This window comes from Felis catus, chromosome F2, assembly GCF_018350175.1.
Source record: "Felis catus isolate Fca126 chromosome F2, F.catus_Fca126_mat1.0, whole genome shotgun sequence".
NCBI classification, from domain to species: Eukaryota; Metazoa; Chordata; class Mammalia; order Carnivora; family Felidae; genus Felis; species Felis catus.
The window spans coordinates 1,225,142-1,247,490 of NC_058385.1; the positions used below are offsets into that span (position 1 = coordinate 1,225,142).

General features: G+C 37.0%; 1 protein-coding gene across 2 annotated transcripts in view; it reads left to right on the forward strand.

Annotated features, from left to right (window-relative positions):
* UBE2V2 (ubiquitin conjugating enzyme E2 V2) overlaps positions 1-22,349 on the forward strand; it is a 59,462-nt gene that overhangs the window by 29,577 nt on the left and 7,536 nt on the right. For both annotated transcript variants that reach the window (XM_045049643.1, XM_019822632.3), the window contains exons 2-3: positions 6,173-6,321; positions 11,118-11,243. In XM_045049643.1, coding sequence (XP_044905578.1) covers positions 6,173-6,321; positions 11,118-11,243 — 275 coding nt within the window. The remainder of the gene's footprint in view (positions 1-6,172; positions 6,322-11,117; positions 11,244-22,349) is intronic.

Genomic DNA, 22,349 nt, shown 5'->3' on the forward strand with positions numbered 1-22,349 from the left:
ATACTTTGCTGTTTTATGCGTGTTTCTCTACATGGTGTTTTCATAATTTTTTGTCCCATTAAGATAGATAAAAATGTTAAAACTCAACAAATATCTGACTCTTAAATTTCTGGAAAATTGTGAAGTGTTATTCAGAGAGCTTTTATAAATGTTTTTATTAATATATGATTTTAAGCACTGCAAAACCATAAATTTCTTGGACTTAAATTTTAACACTTCCTTTACAATATTTTTGCTTATGGCAAATTTCAACAACGAGTTGTGTTTGGAAAATGTGTATTTTATTTTAAGTTGTACATATTCTGTAATCTCCCTACATTTTTTTTTAATCCATGGGGCTTTAATTTTAATTTTTTTTTTTTTTTAATTTTAGAAAGGGAGAGAGAGCACAAGTAGGGAGAGGGGAAGAAGGAGAGAGGGGATCTCCACACTCAGTGCTGAGCTGGATGCAGGGCTTGATCCCACGACCCCCTGGGATCATGACCCGAGCCAAAACCAAGAGTCAGACATTCAACTGACTGATGCCCTCAACCCAGGCACCCCTTGCTTTGTTTTTTGTTTTCTGGATTCTGGGGTGCCTGGTGGCTCAGTTGGTAGAGGATGTGACTCCTGATCTCGGGGTCGTGAGTTCAAGCCCCACATTGGGCTCACTTTAAAAGAATAAAAATGAAGAAAGTTTTATGGCTTTTGAGATGCAGTATACGGTGACAGTTTGTACCTGTGTTGGGAAAGCTGAATTTTAGTTTTGAGTAAGCTACTAGCTTGCAGTGGTCTTGAATAAGTTACTTTATGTCTTTGGTCTTTGTAAAATGTGGGTATAGCTGCCCATCGTACCTCAAAAAGACTTTTTTTATATTCAGATAGGTGGCAGTATGAGAAAGTAATTTGAAAAATATAAAGTGCTGTGTTATTTCCCTGGATAGGAGTATTTTGCTTTGAGCATGCCTAGTATGTGACATACAGAGAGATTTTTTTTTTTCTGTAATGTGTATTTATTTTGAGAGAGAGAGAGAGAGAAGGAGCGAGCAGGAGCCCCAGCCCTGCGTGAGCGGAGGAGGGGCAGAGAGAGAGGGAGAGAATCCTAGGCAGGCCCCGTGCTGTCAGCGCAGAACTGGAAGTGGGGCTCAATCTCAGGAACCATGAGATCAATACCTGAGCCCAAATCAAGAATTGGGTGCTTACCCGGTTGAGATACCCGGCACCCCTGGGAAGAGTCCTTTTAATGGAGTTCAGAACAGCATGTATTTGATCAGAGTTGCTTACATATTTGGTCAAGATGTGTCCCTCATCCCTATTAGATTTGCATGGATTGGGGACAAATTAGCAGGAGGTAGGGAAAGGAGCTCCATTCGGGCCTGGTAGGTTCCATGAGTAGGCAGTGGAGAATACTGGCTAAGAGCTTCAACCCTGACTTACTCGCCATGTAATTAGATTGAATTTTATGAGATTTCTCTTTCTTTTGGTTAAAAAGATGCCTGAATAACTGTACTTTGATTTTATAAGGTTCAGCCTAATAATTTAAGCCTTAATTTTCTTATCTAGTGAAATGGTGATGTTATATCAGCTTACGAGGTGATTTAATGAAGGACTTCTGCCTGTAAAGCTTTTAGCAAATGTTTGTCTCATGGGAGGTGCTCAGTAAATATGTTATTTTTAATCAAGTCAGCTTGTTGGGGGTTGAGAACTCAGAACTCCCAGGGTGGGGCAGAATCAGAGAACTAAAATCAAAGGTGGGGCTTTTCATGAATTCCATCTTAACAGTGTGTCCACTCATGTTTGTTGAAATCCATGCCCAAGGACTCTGCAGGGGACACGTAAGCAGCCTTGGCCACATCCCGCAGCACACATGCCCCATACACTCTCTTCCTTAACCTTGTAGACCCTCTGGGTAGTGGGGTGAGGGGAAGGGACCCATAGCCAACCTGGGACCTGGGTGTTTGTGAGGATCAGCTAGAGGAGGGTTGAAAAGCACATAAAACAGAAAACGTTTATTCCATTTCTACAGATATTTTCCTTTAATTAAAAAAATTTTTTTTGTAATGTTTATTTTTGAGAGAGACCGAGACAGAGCTTGAGTGGGGAGGGGTAGAGAGAGAGGGAGACAGAATCTAAAGCATGCAACGGGCTCCGAGCTTTCAGCACAGAGCCCGATGTAGGGCTTAAACCCATGGACGGTGAGATCATGACCTGAGCCGAAGTCGGATGCCCAACCGACCGAGCCACCCAGGCACCCCTCCTTTAAGTTTTGAGTAGGTGATGATTCCCCTAGTCAAGTCTTCCTATTCCTGCCCCCCAAGCAAGACTAATATTATTCATTGGGGCATTTTAAGATGGCACCTGATTATGTTTGCCACAGAAATAAGTTCGTAGGTAGGGGGAAAAGGAAGTTACAAAACTTTGAGGCATGAACTCATTTTGGGGAAAAAAGCATGGAAGCCATATATTTTGTATGGAAAATAATCTGAAGAGAAATACACTAAAATGGTAACAATAATTATTTTTTGAATTTAAGGGCCTTTTGTACATCTTAGAATGTTCACCATCAGGTAGAACTGGAATTTATACTGCCCTCTCTAAAACTATACCACCTCTTGTCTTTTTTTTGTGGTAGAACTTACTTAATTTAGATGATTAATTGCAAACTGATAGTAAATTTGCTTTGCTGTTGTTTCTCATGTTTGTATGGCTGGTTGGATAGATTTATTACTATTCAAGTTCTTAGCCTTTTTTTCCTTGTAACTTGAAAAAGGTCAAAATGTATGAGTTAAAGTTGGGAAATCTTTTTTCTTAATAAACATTGCATGACAAGATTCATTCTGGGCTTTATTTGGCAGTCTTTATGCCTTTATTTTTGGTATCATGGGAATTAAAGGCAAGTGATGTGCAATTTGATATCTTTCACATTTAAAACCGGAAGCATTTTTCTAGAATGCATTTGTTTGCATTCAGGGTTTTGGTTATGAATGTCATTATTTTTGGTCTTATTTCCCAGGAGTATAGGTTCATTGTAATGTACTAAAGAAGAAACTAGATTAGTGGAGAAGCCTAGAGGTTTTTGACTTGGTTTGTCAATTAATAGTTAAGTGAATTTAGGATTATCACTCCACTTTTACTGGTGATAATTTTATTTCCTCTAAAGTATTAGGTTTTGGACTGGATGATCTTTGGTATTCTTCTGGACCAAAAATTGACATCATTTTAAAAGCTTCAGCTAGGAAGGGTGGCTTTATGGGTGACTTTTTTTTTTTTTCTTTTAATGAAGATTCAAGACTAACAGAACAAAATAGTTTAAACTTAATAACACACACAGACATACAGGAAAAAGACAAGTAGAACTATAGAAAAAGGCTCATATATGGCAAGAGATCCAGAGGGCAGTCTACGTAAATACTTCAATTTTCATGGAGTAACATCCCCACCTTGTGGCTTTTATTTCCTCACAGATATTAGTGGTTGGTTGAAATAAAACCAGAGTACTCTAACCCTGAATTTGAAAATATGACTCAGTGTTAATCTTGTATTTTTTTGTCTTATACTTTAAAAGCAAAATCGTCTTAGCTGCTATAATTTTTCAAATGTTAGTACTATCAGTAATTATGTATTAATCTTACAATTATTTTCCTAAAATGCAATATAAAGAAATGGTGAAAAGTTTAGTAGTAACTATCTTTATCACTTTTATGGCACTTATATAAGAAGAAACCTTAATTTTCTAGTTCCCTTTGTAGTTTTGGATGCTCATAAAGGTCACTTGATTGAATTGTTTATAAATCAGCAACAGAATTCAATGCAAATTTAGAATAATTCTTGGGGAGGGGCGTGTGGGTGGCTCAGTTCGGTTAAATGTCCGACTTCAGCTCAGGGCATGATCTTGAGGTTCCTGAGTTCAAGCACCGCCTCGGGCTCTGTGCTGACAGCTAGGAGCCTGGAGCCTGCTTCAGATTCTGTGTCTCCCTCTCTCTCTGCCCCTCCCCTGCTCATGCTCTGTCTCTCTCTGTGTCAAAAATAAATAAAAACATCAAAAAAAATTTTTTAGAATAATTCTTGGGGAATGGCTTTAAATGGTAAGGATAATCAAGCTGATTTAAGGTTATTTTAAAAAGGAATTCAGTAGCAATGCATTGTGGAGGTCATGACTGTATAAGCTACAGGAAAATAGCAGCTGTCCCGATGTTAGGTGAATAGAAACTAACAGCTTAGGGTAAAATTTCTAGGGACCACCCTACAGTTTTTAGAGCTTTTATAGAGTATATATATCATTTCATAAAGTATATTCTAATACATAGAATATATTCTCATATATAGAATATTATTCTTTTAAAGAATAAAGAGCTTTTATTCTCACGTAGCATAGATGGAGGCTAATGGAAGTTTTATGTAATTCCATCTAATACAAACACTAAAATGGTCATCATAGTCAACATTTATTGTGTTTAAGGTGGATTACCTTGTTTAATTTTCACAGTGATTCTGTGAGGTAGGAACTATTGTTACCTCAGTTTTACGGGTGAGAAAGTAGGGCTGGGAGTCACATGTTAAGTGGTTAGCAGATCTGGACCTGGGCAGTCTGATTTCTAGATCTGTGACAGGATATGCCACTTGTGTAGTTTGTACTGCTGTGTGACTTGATGTAAAAATGACTTTGGTCTAGAAAACTGGACTTCAGTACTGGATCTGCCTCTTACAGCTGTGTGACATAACTTCTTCATAGCCCAGTTTCCACAGCTATAAAATGGGTGCTTTTAGGATTAAAGGGGATGATTTATTTAAAATAGAACACAATATATGCTCAACAAATGGTTTTAATAATCATAGTAGTTGTAATAATGGCTATTTTGGTGTTTTTTTTTTTTTTTGTGATTTGTAAAAGCTCTGTATTTCTGTGGCCCAAGATTTTCAAGCATTTTTTCATGAAGCACAAAATGGCTAGTGTTCTTTTAATTTACAGTATTTTTATTGCTTTTTCGTTACATGTCCAGAAGGGTTACTGTCAATTAGTAAGTGAAAGATGTTTTGGTTTCACCAAGAGAGAAGTTATACAAAATGATGGCCACTTTAGAAGAGATGTCATCCCCCCCCCCCCCCAAAAAAAATCATAATCGTGTGTGTGCATGCATGAGAGAGAGAGTGCACGGCCACATGTGCACAAGCTCTAGAGCCAAAGAGAGGCTTCTGAGGGCATTTACCTAATTTTTTCAAGACTTGTGTGGTGGGGCTGGGGGATGTTTCAATCTAGATGCTTTTGAGAACATGAAAGACCACAAGGTCCGTTCTTTGGAGACGTGAGACCAGTAATTGTAAGAAAGGTTGTGGTCAGTTGGAAGAATCATGGTTGGATTCCAGGGGTTGGAAGTCACAGTGGTGGCAAAGACCAGGTCTGTTGAGGACGAAGGAGTGAGAACTGTGAAATGCTAGGTTCTGGGCAGAGAGGCAAACTTCTGTGTTAAGATTTTAGAAATAAAGTAGGGGTGATGAAGTCTAAAGAGGGGGAGGTATGAGAAGGGCTAGTGGATCGTGCAAAATTTGCTGGGTTGGGCCCAGAGGTGAAGGGTGGGTCCTAGGAAACTGCTATATCCATAAGGAGAGTTATTCTCAAATCAAGGAGCTCCCCAAGGGATGATGACACCCCATGCTGACATGGGGAGAGGTAAGACCCTCTAGTTAGGGATGAGGACAAGAAAGGAGACTGACTGGGGGCCATGGATGGGGCTGCTTCAGCATTCTTGAAAAAAATTGTGCCCTCTAGTGCTTTTTTAAAGATGGAACATAATTCTGTTCTTTAAAAAGCATTAGAGAGGACATGTTAATGAATTTGAACTTTCTGGTCCTGCCTATTTACTTGATGAAGTGTTCTAGGCTTGGAACAGAAATCTCAGTTATGGAAAATATTCATTTTATAATGATTTCCTTATGACTGATTTATGCCAGGATAACATTGATTTGTTAGGAATTTATCTACATGTTCTATGCTGCAGCTAATATTGGTTACGGTGTTTTCTTCAGGGTTTTCATTTTGAGTGGTTTTAGATTGAGCGTTTTCTGGGGGAGAATGCTTAAAGGGAATTTGACATTTTTGGAAATAATTTGTAAAGTTTAAACTGGAAAAAGCTCAATTTGAATATATGCAACTCTTGTAATTATGGGCTTTTTACATTTACATTCTTTTGTATAGGAGTTAAAGTTCCTCGTAATTTTCGCTTGTTGGAAGAACTTGAAGAAGGACAAAAAGGAGTAGGCGATGGTACGGTTAGCTGGGGCCTTGAAGATGATGAAGATATGACACTTACAAGGTGGACAGGCATGATTATTGGGCCACCAAGGGTCAGTGCTATAAATTATATTTTTTTCTATTAATATTATTGTCATTTTAGAGTAAGCATTTTATTTAATATTGATATTAAAGTAATTATCACTTTTAACTGAAACAATTCCTCCCTTTTAATTCATTTTGTATACATTTATCGAGATGCTTCCTGTGTGTAGGGTATAATGCTTGATTTTGTGGAGGACTGGGGGGAAAATATTGATACGGTCATTGCCGTCAAGGTGTTTGCAGTTGAGTAGAGAAGAAAAAATAATTACAAATGACAGATTCTAAATATGGCAGAGAAAGTTCACTACGGGACTTTAGAATATGTTTCTTCTAGCTGGAATAATTGAGGAAGGCTGAACAGTGGAGGAAGTTGCCTTTGGAATGAGCCTTAAAGGACTGACTGGTAGGATTTCAGAAGGTGGTGATGGGGATGGAGAACATTCCAGATAGAGAGGAGAAAAGGTGAGGAAATGGAGGGGTTACTTGGGAAGAGCAAACAGTATATTTTGACATAACCTGTTACTAACCCGCTCGCTATGTGTGTAACCAAGGTGTAACCAAGGGTTTCTAAATTGGTTTGTATTGAATGCACACTGCTGTTTGCCCTCTTGACATGTGACTTGTCTTGTATATACTATAGGCCTCAATTTTTTCATTTATAAAATACAGAGAAAAGTCTATGATTTTTGTATATTTTCTAGCATTGTTGGCAACAGACCCATTGTGTTTCATTTTATTTAGGTATTTCTCAAGCTTAAGAAGTTTTATTTTTACTCAAAATCTTTTCCAGACTGGGAAATATTTTTCCACGTTGCATTCCTTACTCAAAGATCCCATTTACTGCACTCCTGGCAGTGAGTCTTTGAAATATGTATTCCATAATGTTTTTGACTTCTGCAAAGAGCACCAGTTTGAAGGTTTTCTTTTTTAGTCTTTGGTTTTATATACTATTGGCTACCTGATGAGAGCATTTCAATTGTTTTGCTTTTGGGTGGAGTTTAGATTGCCTCTTGATTTTTACAAAAGAAAAATGAATCAAGTAATCAGCAATGTTAACTTTAGAGAGTGAATCACCATCTGTTTTATATTTTCTGGTATTTCTTTGCAGAATTTGAGCACACTACTAACCTGACAAACTCCTATTTCCTTCTTCTGCTTTGGTTTTCCCGTAAGATATTTGAGGAAGGAAATGTAATTTGATGGTTAAGATTCTTGATGTGTTTTTTTATAACTTAGTATTTGTAATGAGAACCTTGATTTTCACTGCTTGTGAACATTATTAACATGGTCTGGTTAAAAAAGAAAGGACTTTAGTTTATGAACTTTTTTTTTTTTTAATTAAGTTTTTATGTATTTACTTTGGGAAAGACAGAGAGTGTGAGTGGGGGAGGGAGTGAGGGAGGAGGGAGAGAGAGAATCCTAAGCAGGCCCTGTGCTGCCAGCACGGAGCCCGACATTGGGCTTGAAACTGTGAGATCATGACCTGAGACAAAACCAAGAGTTAGGTGCTTAACCAACTGAGCCACCCAGGCGCCCCCTAATTTATGAACAACATTCTTAATGAATAGTTTGAAGATTTGACAGTCTGAACTTGAGTATACTAGAGTATAAATTTATATTTGTATATACTAGATATTTACTGTATTTAATATATTTATTTACTAGATATCTAGTATATTTATTTATACTAGAGTATAAGTTTGAAATTATTTAGATTGTTTTTCTCCAGCCACTACCTCCAATGGACTTTAAACTTTAGGAATGTTTTAGAGCTTGTGTGTGAGTTTCCTCAGTGATTTTGTGGACCGGCCTGGAGCATAGCTCCCGAATATGGAAGAGCAGCTCCCAGTTGATCTCACATGCAGACTAGCTGCCTTTCCTGGTGTCACCGAATTACAGGAAGCCTCTCTGTGTCCAGGCTGTGTTCAGTGCATAGTGAAGCCTGCTCTAGCTTGCGGGGGTGGGTTTGGTTTGCTCAAAAGAGCTGTGTAGACACAATGCTGCCATTGGGCCACTGGACATGCTGGACGGCTGGTCACTGGGCCTTCCCCTCCCTCCCTCCCGCCTTCCCTCTCTTCCTTCCTTCCTTCCTTCCTTCCTTCCTTCCTTCCTTCCTTCCTTCCTTCCTTTCTTTTCTTTTTTTTTTTTTTTAATTTTTTGAACTTTTATTTGTTTTTGAGAGAGAGAGAGAGAGAGAGAGAGAGACACACATTACAAGCAGGGGAGGTACAGAGAGAGAGGGAAACACAGAATCCAAAGCAGGCTCCCTGCTCTGGGCTCTCAGCACAGAGCCCCATGCAAGGCTCAGACTTACCTCAAGATCATGACCTGAGCTGAAGTCAGGCATTTAACCAACTGAGCCACCCAGGCACCCTGGGCCTTCCCCTTTCTCAGGGTAGTGGTGTTGGAGCCTCTTCTTACTTCCTTTGGAAGCCAGGAAGGGGCAGGAGGGGAGCACCTTACAAAGGCACAGCATCTTTCTGGCCAGCCAATGATTTTTCTGCCTTCTGTCACCATCTCCCGACTTCCTCCTTCACTGAGACCCAGTGAGGGTGAGTACTTGTGCACTCATTCAGTTGCCTTGTAATAAAACCTGCAGGAGTTACTGTCTCCCCTTAGTTGTTTTCTCTTTAGGAGGTGCCATATTTAGAGCAGTTTGTCCCCAGCTTCAGGTATCCACATCTAACCAGCATAATGGGAAAATTTTGCCTTACCATACTGTTACTTGGTTAGGGGTGTTTAATTTTTTAATGCATTGTTAACATCCCTGATTTTTTTAATGTTATTCTAGTACTTTGGATTTATATAATCAGCAATTTTGTTTTTCCATATATGTTTGTGTTTTAAATTTTCTGAAGCAATATTTTTTTAGCATTAGAGATTTAGTAACTTTTCCAAGTTTTCCTTATGTGTAAATGGGTCTGCTTTGCCCATTTAGTTTGGAGAATTAAATGACTTAATAATTAGACAATAGGAAGGTACCTGACTATAGTACATATTTTGTAAATATTCCTTTTTTCCCCCTTTTTGTATTTTGCTATTGATTGGATGACAGAAAGATGTGGCTGTTTTTTTTTGTTTTTGTTTTTGTTTTTGTTTTTTTTTTTTTTTTTTTTATAATGTTAAAATTTTTTTTCAACGTTTTTTATTTATTTTTGGGACAGAGAGAGACAGAGCATGAACGGGGGAGGGGCAGAGAGAGAGGGAGACACAGAATCGGAAACAGGCTCCAGGCTCCAAGCCATCAGCCCAGAGCCTGATGCGGGGCTCGAACTCACGGACCGCGAGATCGTGACCTGGCTGAAGTCGGGCGCTTAACCGACTGCGCCACCCAGGCGCCCCTGTTTTTGTTTTTTTTAATTGGAGTGATAAAATTAGACCTTGGTCCAAAGTTAAGATGATGTTTACTCTAAAAGGCTGGTTTAGAGTTTTTTAATTTAATTTTAAAAAGTTGGGTATAATTTATATACAATGAAATGCACAAATCTCACCACGAGTTTCCACAAATACACCTTGTTGCCTGTGCTCCTGTCTAGATATAGAACAGTTCAGTCACGTGTGCCCTTTTTCACCCCCACCCAGCCTGGAGCAGTTTTGCTGTGGTAGAATTTCGTGTAAGTGGAATCATGCAGTGTGTGTATTTACTGGTCTGCTTATTTCGACTCAGCACGATTTCTCAGAGATTTAGTTGTGTTGTTCCACACGGTAGTGGTAGCGGTTCTTTTTATTTATTTATGGTTTTTAATATTTATGTTACTGAGTAGTATTTTATTGTATGGATTTGTACCATAATGTATTTATCACTGTGTTCATGGTATTTGGATTTTATCTACTTTGTGGCTATTTGAAATAAAGCTGCTATGAACAGTCTTTTAAAAGTCTTTTGTGAACATGCTTGTTTCCATTTTTTTGGATAAAATGTCTAGGAATGGAATTGTTACATCATAGGGTAGGTAGGTACACACTTATTTATCTTTATAAGAAAATGCCAGTTTGTTTCCTAAATGGTTATACCACCCTCTACTCCCAGTAAAGTGTGAGAGTTCTGGTTGTTCCCATATACGTTGAGTATATTTAACATTATAGAGTTTGTTGGGGGCTATTACTATTATTTTTGTTATTTATTTATTAATGTTTATTTTTTTTATTTTGAGAGAGACAGAGTGAGCAGGGAGGGGCAGAGAGAGAAGGAGAGAGAGAGAGAATTCCAAGCAGGTTCTGCTCTGGCAGCATGGGGCCTGACCTGGGCCTCAAACCCACAAACTGTGAGATCATGACCTGAGCCAAAACCAGAGTTGGACGCTTAAGCAACTGAGCCACCCAGGCGGCCCTATTATTCTTACTTGTTAATGTAAGTCTTGTAGATAGGTTACTGTTCATCCAGATTGAGTACCACAGACTGGATGATTTCCTTGCGATCTCCGTGATGTTAGTCCTTACTGTACACATCCAAACTGCTGGGCGTGTTCATGGATGTGTGCGGTTAACCTTGGTTGACTTTTATACAGGTGTTTCTTTTCAAAGTGTTGAAATAATTAGTAATATATATACAAGATTGTTGCATACATTTTAAATTACAGTAGTTTAATATCCCAGCTCTGACCTCCACTTGGGAATAGTTCTTACTTAAGGGAAAGGAAGTTGTGGATCGGTTTGGGTAAGTGAAATCTATAGCTGGTTAGCTTATCACATAAATGTGAATGTACAAAAATATAAATTATTGATCATAAAGTAATATCAAATACATTAATATTGTACTTTTCCTCTTCATTAGCAGTTGAATATTATTATTTTTGCCTTCCAGACAAATTATGAAAACAGAATATATAGCCTGAAAGTAGAATGTGGACCTAAATACCCAGAAGCTCCTCCATCAGTTAGATTTGTAACCAAAATTAATATGAATGGAATTAATAATTCCAGTGGAATGGTAAGTTAAAATAGTCATTTTATTTTTATAAAATAATACATAGTCAGAAGAAAGTTAAAATATAAAACAGACCTTTGTTTAGTTGGAAGTCTAAAAGAAATATGTCTTTTCTCTTATAAATCAATCTGTCCTTAAAAAACCTGTATGTACCAGCCTAGATAGATGTGATGACAACAGTTCTCTCAGGGTTTATTAATTGCTTCAGTAGTCATATTTAAGTTGAATCCTTATTTGGTAAAAAGATAACATTCTCTTTGTTATTTTTCTTTAAGGTTAAGGTACATTTGGTGAGATTAAAAAAAATGAATATTCATGAAGGGGAGGCTTTGAGGAACAAGTGTGTCTGTATTAGAACAAATAGTCATGGTTGAGCATTGTTGTGTGTTTAAAGCAAATAAACCAAAATGACATGCTCTACCTGGAAGTTAGTGGGAAGGCTGAATTCCCATTATGATTAGGTTGTTAGGGCTCATGTTAAGACTTCTAAATCCAGGCTCTTGATATGCCGTGTTGAGAGTACACTCACATGCAAAATACATGTTAGGAAGTGTAATAACACAATAATAATAAAATGAACATCATCCATCTTAGGAAATAGAATGTTATCAATGTCCTTAACTTCTTGTGTGCTCCTTCTCATCCTATTCCTATATTCCTTTTCCTCACTAGTAGTAATTAACATCTTAAAAATATTCTTTTATATACTGTCTTTTTTTTTTATCTTACCCAATGTATCATGTGTGTATACCTAGCCTCCCTCCCTCTTTCCTTCCTATTTATCTATTTATATACCTGCCTTACCTATCATCTATTAAAAACTGTGAGTTTATACCAACACACTATTCCATCACAGTAGGATTTATTCCATATTTCATCTGTTTCACATTTGTAATTCCCTCTGGTAACAAATTGAACCCTGGACACACAGAACTATCCCTCTAGCCCCCAACTCAGTCTAGTATGCAGACCCACAGCTAGGCCCCACAATGGCAAGTGCTTCCCTGCTGGATGTGCTAGAAGAAAGCATGACCCTGACAGGAAGAAGGTGGACAGGTCATTGGAAGTCTCAGCCCTGAACCTGCTGGTCACTTACAAATCTACCTACCTGATGCATGCCACCTAAAAGCTGGGTTCTGAGAGTCCTTCCTGTCAGTCTGTCAGTCTTTGTAATTTATTGGGACTATTTAGTCCCTTTACATTTAATATAATATTGATATGTTTAGGTTTAATAAATCATTTTATTTTGTGGTTTCTCATTTTCCATGTGGTTTTTGCTTCTTTTCTGCTTTTGAAATGGTTCTCAAAATTTTTCATTCTATTTTTGTTTTTTCAGTGGTTATTCTAGAAATTACAGTGTGCATACTTAAGTATTTCTATGATAAATAATATTAAGAGATGTGATAGAAGCAGGATTATAAAACATTTTGAACATACAGAAGGATATTGTTTAGGGAGTTTCTTTTTTTTTATTTCTTTTTTATTTTTAAAAATTTACATCCAAATTAGTTAGCATATAGTGCAACAATGATTCCTTAATGCCCCTTACCCATTTAGCCCATCCCCCCCTCCCACAACCCCTCCAGTAATCCTCAGTTTGTTTCCATATTTATGAATCTCATCTGTTTTGTCCCCCTCCCTGTTTTTATATTATTTTTGTTTCCCTTCCCTTATGTTCATCTGTTTTGTCTCTTAAAGTCCTCATCTGAAATCTGAGTGAAGTCATATGATTTTGTCTTTCTCTGACTAATTTCACTTAGCATAATACCCTCCAGTTCTATCCTCATAGTTGCAAATGGCAAGATTTCCTTCTTTTTGATTGCCGAGTAATACTCCATTGTATATATAGACCACATCTTCTTTATTCATTCATCCATCGATGGACATTTGGGCTCTTTCCATACTTTGGGTATTGTTGATAGTGCTGCTGTAAACATTGGGGTGCATGTATCCCAGAAGGATCTTTCTAAAATACAAATTGTGTTATGTCACTTCTGTGCTTTAAGATCCTTTAAGGACTTCAACCACAATGTGCATGCTTTTTGCCATGGTTCATTGGGACTCACAGGGTCCACACTGCCCTGCATGCCTTTCATTTTGCCTCAGGATCAGTGCACTGTTCTTCCTGTCTGGACATCTCCCCCACTCTGGCTAATCCTTACAGATCCTTCCCTTTTCTGTGTAAAAGTCACTTTCTTCAAAAAGTCTTTTCTTGAATTCTGTCCCTTTTTTTACTCTGATAATCTTTTCCTTTGTAGCAGTTTCTATAAATTTATTACTACTTTTCTCTTTGTTTTCATTTTTGGTGTTTTTAAAAGAAATATTTTTGATACATAGACAAATTTTAGAAAAGTGATATAACCAACATCGTCCATTTTCCCTTGTCACATCTTAGCATTTTGGTCTTGTTTGTAATAGCCTTTTTTAAAAGAAAGACTACATTATAAGTAGTTAACTCTGTGTACCTTTCCCCAGTTTCCCCTTCTACTTTCCTCCGAAGTAATCTCATCTTGAATTTGATGTTTATCATTTCCATGCATGATTGTTATTCTTTAACTATGCACGTGTGTGTATACCTCTATATTGTATTACTTTTGTGTGGAATCACGTCAGTGAATTTTGAGTTTCATCCGTGTTGAGTCATTTAAATTAGATTGTTCCTTTTAATACTCTTTTTTTCACTTGCTGGGCATTTAGGCCGTTTTCAGTTTTCACTGAAAAGATTGCTACAATGGACATTCTTATATAAGTATTCTTCTACCCTAGGGCAGTGTTTCTTAAGACTTGGGTGTTTAATGGTTGGTTTGTTGGTATCCGATATGTTGTAGATCAGTACTTGTGTAAAATACAATAAAAATTACTAAGAAAATGAAATAAAAAAGAAAATACAGTAAAACCTTGGATTGTGAGTAACTTGTTCTGCAAGTGTTCTGCAAGACGAGCAAACATTTCTAATAAATCATAACGTGATAAATGATTGATGTCTTGCAATACGAGTATTATGTGACATTGAACGTCATATGATCACCACTGAGCCATGGTTCTTTTCTCTCTTTCTCTTCTCTTCTCTTCTCTTCTCTTCTCTTCTCTTCTCTTCTCTTCTCTTCTCTTCTCTTCTCTTCTCTTCTCTTTCACTCTCACTCTCACTCTCACTCTCACTCTCACTCTCACTCTCACTCTCACTCTCACTCTCTCTCTCTCTCTCTGCGGGATTGTGGGTGATCATCTCCCATGCTCAGATGCTTGGTCTCAGGCCGCGGTGTTTGGCAGAAATCAGTGATTTTTCAGAATGTTGGAAGGTGCCCACAATTGGCACTAGTGTCTTTTTGTCACTTTAGCACCTGTGGACAGTCCTTTGCTTTTCCAGACAAGAGTGAGCTTAGGAATGCGTTGCTTCATTCTAGGTCAGGCTGCCTGCAGATGCAGACCCTTTCCTCTGCTGCCTTTTTGCCAGTTACATTAAATACAGTAAATGATAAGAGTTTATTAATACTGTACTATAGTCAACATCAGTTAGTGATAGTGAAAGTTGTCCTACACAGTAACCCTCCTCTCTTGTCTCCCTCACATCAGCCACGAAGGTTTTCAAAGGTAAGTGCAGGTTAATTTGTTTATTTTCATTTAAATTTTGTATTTTCTTTATTCTTTCATATTATATTGTTGTAATCATTTTTATGTGAATATTTTTAGATTGTGGAATGAATCATCTGAGTTTCCATTATTTCTTATGGGAACTTTGCTTTGATATACAATTGCTTTGGATTACAAGCATGTTTCCGGAACGATTTAGGCTCAAAAGCCAAGGTTTTACTGTATAAGCTCAGGTTTTTTAAACAAGAATTTCTCTGTCAAATTACCATAGAAATCTTGAAACACATTTCTATGTCTGTCTTGTGGTGGACCAGTAAAAAATTAGCTCAAGGCATGGCGTCATTCCATGGAACATACTCTGTTCCATGGAACATAGCACTGCTCCAGGACATCCACCTAGAAGTGGAATGTGTGCTGAAGTGTAGGGCTTGCCTTCAACTTGATTGAAAATTGCCAGCTACTCTCCACAGGGTTGTATCTGCATCTGTCCTGCTAGCTGTGTGTAACAGTATCCTGTGATCGTACGTTCTCACCAATGCTCATATGGCCAACCTGGGATGGCGATTTGAAAAGAAAAAGAAATAATGATTTTAATTATTAGAGCATAGGTTGTGTATAGAAGGTTAGAAATAGGGTGAGTACACTGGACATCAGTTTTTCTCTTGATGGATATTTAAGAATTTAAAATACTACATTCATAACTAGTAGATAGATGCCCAGAACCTCACACTGACCATTGGTCATGTGCCAGAATAATTTTATATCATTTTGAGGTTAAGTACCTGATGAATTTTGAGTGTTGCTTTAGTAATTTTGGTTTATATTTATGTAATACAACAAGGCAAAATTATTCCTTACGGGTGGTTAGCACAGGAAAGCACAAATTGTAGCGCTTTATGCTGTGAAGTCTCAAGTTTTGGAAGTTATTGTATATTATAGAATGATAAGATGCAGATTTGTTCTGACATGATATTTATTTTTCCATGTTCTTTTCTTCCTCCTCTCTCTTCTTCATCTTCTTTTCCCCATTGTGTGTGTGTGTGTGTGTGTGTGTGTGTGTGTGTGTGTACGTACCCTGTTGGTATTTCACAGGAGTTGCAATCGCTTATGTTTATTTAACTATCATGTAACTTTACAGCTAGAAGTGTTTGTTTCTGTTTTGGAAAAAGCTTGGTATTCTCTCCACTTGAAAACTCTTATTTGCTAGTGGAGTCTATTTAAAACAGGCTAAGGGGCTTGCTACTGCTGAAGTTAAATCATTAGAGGAAGCCCTTTAAGTACATCTTAACTTTATAACATTCTTCTTATTGCTTCAGTTACTTGTAAGAGAATTATTTGAAAATTATTTTCCTCTTCTATTTTAAGCAGTTTATTGTGATATAATTTGCATACCGTACAGTTCATTCAAAGTGTATATAATTAAGTGGTGTTTTAGTTTTCATTGGGTTGTGGACCCATTACCACAGTCGAGTTTTAGAATATTTTTGTCCCTCTCAAAGGAAACCCCCTACCCATTGGTTGTCACTTCCTATTCCACCGTCCCATACCCTAAACAACCATTAATCTTTCTGTCTTTATAGATTTGCCTATTCTGGACTTTTCATATAAATGAAATCATAATATGTGTTTTTTAGCAACTAGCTTCTTTCACTTAACATGTTTTCAAGGTTCATCCATATTATAGCATGTATCAGTACTTTATAACTTTTTATAACTTATAACATTTTATTGCTGAATAATAATTCCATATATAAATCTGTCTATACATTTTGTTAATCCATTCATCGCCTGATAGACATTTGGGTTTTTCTACTTTTTGCTGTCATGAATAATGCTGCAGCAAAAATTTGTGTACAAGGTTGTATGGTTAAAACTTTCATTTCTATTTGGATGTATACCTAGGATTGTAATTGCTGGGTCATATGGTGGCTCTATGTTTAACTTTTTGAGGTATGGCCAGACTGTGTTTCTTTCTTTCTTTTTTTAAAAGTTAATTAATTAATTTTTAAATTTACATCCAAATTAGCATATAGTGCAACAATGATTTCACAGAGTAGATTCCTTAATGCCCCTTATGCATTTAGCCCATCCCCTTCCCACAACCCCTCCAGCAACCCTGTGTTTGTTCTCTATATTTAAGAGTCTCCTATGTTTTATCCCCCTCCCTGTTCTTATATTTTTGCTTCCCTTCCCTTATGTTCATCTGTTTTCTATCTTAAATTTCTTCATATGAGTGAAGTCATATGATACTTGTCTTTCTCTGACTAATTACGCTTAGCATAATACCCTCTAGTTCCATCCAATGTAGTTGCAGATAGCAAGATTTCATTCTTTTTGATTGCTGAATAATACTCCATTGTATGTATGTATGTATGTATACATACCTATATATATATATATATATATATATATATATATACACACACACACACACACACATACATACATATATATATATATGTATACACACACACACACACCACATCTTCTTTACCCATTCATCTGTTGATGGACATTTGGGCTCTTTCCATACTTTGGGTATTGTTGATAGTGCTGCTATGTATACATTTGGGTGCATGTGCCCCTTTGAAACAGTATACCTGTATCCCTTGGATAAATAACTAGTTCTGCAATTGCTGGGTTGTAGGGTAGTTCTATTTTTAATTTTTGGAAGAACCTCCATACTGTTTTCCAGAGTGGCTGCACCAGTTTGCATTGCTACCAGCAGTGCAAAAGAGATCCTCTTTCTCCATCCTCGCCAGCATCTGTTGTTGCCTGAGTTGTTAATGTTAGCCATTATGATTGGTGTGAGGTGATATCTCATTATGGTTTTGATTTGTATTTCCCTGATGATGAGTGATGTTGAACATTTTTTCATGTGTTGGTTGGCCATCTGGATATCTTTGGAGAATGCCTATTCGTGTCTTTTGCCCATTTCTTCACTGGGTTGTTTTCTGGGCATTGAGTTTGATAAAGTTCTTTACAGATTTTGGATACTAACCTTTTATCTGATATGTCATTTGCAAATATCTTCTCCCATTCCATTGGAAGCCTTTTAGACGTGTTGCCTCTGGAACTATGTTGAGTAAGAAGTTGCTGCGGCCAAGGTCAGAGAGGTTTTTGCCTGCTTTCTCCTTGAGGATCTTGATGGCTTCCTGTCTTATGTTTAGGTCCTTCATCCATTTTGACTTTTTGTGTATGGTGTAAGAAAGTGGTCCAGGTTCATTTTTCTTCATGTTGCTGGCCAGTTTTCTAAGTACCATTTGCTGAAGAGACTTTATTCCATTGGATATTTGTTCCTGCTTTGTCAGAGATTAGTTGGCCATATGTTTGTTGGCCCATTTCTGAGTTTTCTCTTATGTTCCATTGATATGAGTATCTGTTTTTGTGCCAGAACCATACTGTCTTGATGATTACAGCTTTGTAATACATTGTGAAGCCCAGGATTGTGATGCCTCCAGCTTCGGTTTTCTTTTTCAAGATTGCTTTGGCTATTTGGGTTTTTTTTCTGGTTCCATACAAGTTTTAGGATTGTTTGTTCTAGCTCTGTGAAGAATGCTGGTATTATTTGATAGGGATTGCATTGAATATGTAGATTGCTTTGGGTAGTATTAACATTTTACATATATTCTTGCAATCCAGGAGCATGGAATATTTTTCCTTTTTTCGTGTCTTCTTCAGTTTGTTTCATAAGCTTTCTATAATTTTCAGTGTATAGAGTTTTCACCTCTTTGGTTAGATTTATTCCTGTGTATTTTATGGTTTTGGTGCAATTGTAAATGGGATCGAATCCTTGATTTCCCTTTCCGTTGCTTCATTTTTGATGTATAGGAATGCCATCGATTTCTGTGCATTGATTTTGTATCCTGTGATGTTGCTGAATTCATGGATCAGTTGTAGCAGTTTTTTGGTGGAATCTTTTGGGTTTTCCATATAGAGTATCATGTCATCTGTGAAGAGTGAAAGTTTGACCTCCTCCTGGCTGATTTGGATGTCTTTTATTCCTTTGTGTTGTCTGATTGCCGAGGCTAAGACTTTGGATACTATGTTGAATAACATTGGTGAGAGTGGACATCCCCGTCTTGTTCCTGACCTTAGGGGGAAAGCTCTCAGTTTTTCCCCATTGAGGATGATATTAGCACTGGGTCTTTCATATATGGCTTTTATGATCTCGAGGTATGATCCTTCTGTCCGTACTTTCTTAAGGGTTTTTATCAAGAAAGGATGCTGTATTTTGTCAAATGCTTTCTCTGCGTTTGAGAGGTTTATGTGTTCTTGTCCTTTCTTTTATTAATATGGTGTATCACATTGATTGATTTGCAGATACTGAGCCAGCTCTGAATCCCAGGTATAAATCCCACTTGGTCATGGTGAATAATTTTTTTTAATGTATTGGTGGATACCGTTGGCTAATATCTTGTTGAGGTCTTTGGTTTTGGAATCAAGGTAATGCTGGCTTCATAGAATGAGTTTGGAAGTTTTCCTTTCTTTTTTCTGGAACAGCTTTAAATGAATAGGTGTTAACTCTTCTTTAAATGTTTGGTAGAATTCCCCTGGTAGCCAGTCGCCCCTGAATCTTGCTTTTCGGGGAGATTTTTGATTACTAATTCAGTTTCTTTACTGGTTATGGGTCTGTTCAGATTTTCTATTTCTTCCTGTTTTAGTTTTGGTAGTTTATATGTTTTTATGAATTTGTCTATTTCTTCCTGATTGCCTATTTATTTGCATATAATTGCTCATAATCTATTATTGTTTGTGTTTCTGCCATGTTCGTTGTGATCTCTCCTCCTTCAATCTTGTTTTTATTTATTTGGGTCCTTTCCTTTTTCTTTTTGATCAGACTCACCTGGGGTTTATCAATTTTGTTAATTCTTTCAAAGAACCAGCTTCTGGTTTCATTGATCTGTTATGCTGTTTTTTTGTGTCAATAGCATTGCTTTCTTCTCTAATCTTTATTATTTCTTGTCTTCTGCTGGTTTTGGGTTTTATTTGCTGTTCTTTTTCCAGCTCTTTACGGTATAGGGTTAGGTTGTATATCTGAGAACAAAGGTCTCAGATGGACTTTAGGAAAGCCTGGATTGCTATATACTTATCTCTTATGACCGCCTTTGCTGTGTCCCAGAGGTTTTGGGCTGTGTTGTTATCATTTTCATTGGCTTCCATGTGCTTTTTAATTTCCTCTTTAACTTTTTGGTTAACTTCATTCTTTAGTAGGATGGTCTTTAGTCTTCAAGTATTTGTTATCTTTCCAAATTTTTTTTGTGGTTGATACCAAGTTTCATAGTGTTGTGGTCTGAAAATACGCACAGTATGATCTTGATCTTTTTGTAATTGTTGAAGGCCGATTTATGTCCCAGTATGATCTGTTTTGTAGAATGTTCCATGTGCAATGGAGAAGAATGTATTTTCTGCTGCTTTAGGATGAAATGTTCTGTATAAATCTGTTAAGTCCATCTGGTCCAGTGTGTCATTCAAAGCCATTGTTTCAATGTTGATTTTCTGTTTAGATGATCTGCCCATTGCTGTATGTGGGGTGTTGATGTCTCCTACTATTATGGTATTATTATCAATGAGTTTATGTTTGTGACTAATTAATTTACATATTTGAGTGCCTCCATGTTTGGAGCATAAATGTTTATAATTGTTAGATCTTCTTGGTGGATAGACACCTTAATTATCATATAATGCTCTTCATCCCTTGTTACACTCTTTATTTTAAAATCTAGATTGTCTGAAATAAGTATAGAGACTCTGATTTTCTTCTGGCGACCATTAGCATGATAGATGCTTCTCCATCCCCTTGTTTTCAATCTAAAGGTGTCATAGGTCTAAAATGCGTCGCTTGTCTCTGTCTCTCAATAATAAATAATAAATAAATTAAAAAATAAATAAAATGGGTCTCTTGTAAACCACATATAGATGGATCTTATTTTTTTATCCATTCTGTTACCCTGTGTGTTTTGATTGGAGTGTTTAGTCAGTTGGCGTTTAGAGTGAGTACTGAAAGATATGAATTTATTGCCATTATGTTGCCTGTAGAATTGTAATTTCTGGTGGTGTGTTCTGGTCCTTTCTAGTCTTTGTTGCTTTTGGTCTTTTGGTTTTTTTCTTTTTCTTTTTCTCTTTTTTATCTTTTCTCCCCTCAGAGAGTCCTCCTTAAAATTTCTCGCAGGGCTGGTTTAGTTGTCATGAACTCCTTTAATTTTTGTTTGGGAAACTTTTAATCTCTACTTCTATTTTGAATGACAGTCTTCCTGTATAAAGAATTCTTGGCTGCATTTTTTTCCGATTCAGCACATTGAATATATCCTGCCACTCCTTTCTGCCCTGCCATGTTTCTGTGGATAGGTCTGCTGCAAACCTGATCTGTCTTCCCTTGTAGGTTATGAACTCTTTTTCCCTTGCTGTTTTCATGATTCTTTCCTTGCCTATTTTGTGAATTTGACTATGATTGTTGATGGTCCGTTTTTATTGGATCTAATGGGAGTTCTCTGTGCTTCCTGGATTTTCATGTCTGTATCTTTCCCCGGGTTAGGAAAGTTTTCTGCTATGATTTGGTTACAAAACCCGTCTACCCTTTTCTCTCTCTCTTCATCTTCTGGGGTCCCTATGATTCTGATGTTAGTCCTTTGTAATGAGTGAGTTCTCTTAATTCTTATATCATGCTTTTGCCTTCGTCTCCCTCTTTTTTTCTGCTTCACTATTCTAAGTTTGTCCTTTATTGCTTATTCGCTGCTCTGCCTCATCCATCCTTGCTGCCGTGGTATCCATTCAAGATTGCAGCTCAGATGCAACATTTTTTATTTCACCCTGACTAGCTTTTATTTCTTTTATCTCCACAGAAATGGATTCTAATCTGTTTTCAACCCCAGGTAGTATTCTTATTATCATGATTCTAAATTCTGATTCAGACGTCTTGCTTGTATCTGTGTTGATTACATCCCTGGCGATCATTTTCCTGTTCTTTCTTTTGGGGTGAATTCCTTCATTTTGTCCTCTTGAAGAAAGAAAAGGAATAAAGTAAAAAAAAAAATTAAAACAACACAAAAAAATCAAATAAAGGATGCTAGATCCTAGACGTGTTTTGTTCTGGTTGTTGAAAGAAATTTGATAGATTAGAGGAAAAAGGGAAACATAAGAAAAGGGAAAAGAAAAAAGGAAAACGTTTGAAAATTTGAAAAAATGAATACAATAAAATAGAATAAAATGAAATGATGGAAGGAAATAGATTGTAAAGATTTTACAGGACAGTAAAAAATACAGTGGATAAAAATTAAAGAAAAATCTTTTAATAAAAATGGAAAATACAAGTAAATTTTTTCTCTCTCTATGCCCAAGAATAAGAAAAGGAAAAAAAAAATTGAATGATGGCCCAGTGAACAGAATCAAATATGATTGAAATTACATCTAGTTTCCCCTAGAAGTCAAACTGTGAAGCACTTTATAGTGTGTAAGCCAAGCAGATGGAGGGACTTGTGGTCCTCAAGAGCGAGGTTGTCCCAGTTGGGTGGGGCTTAG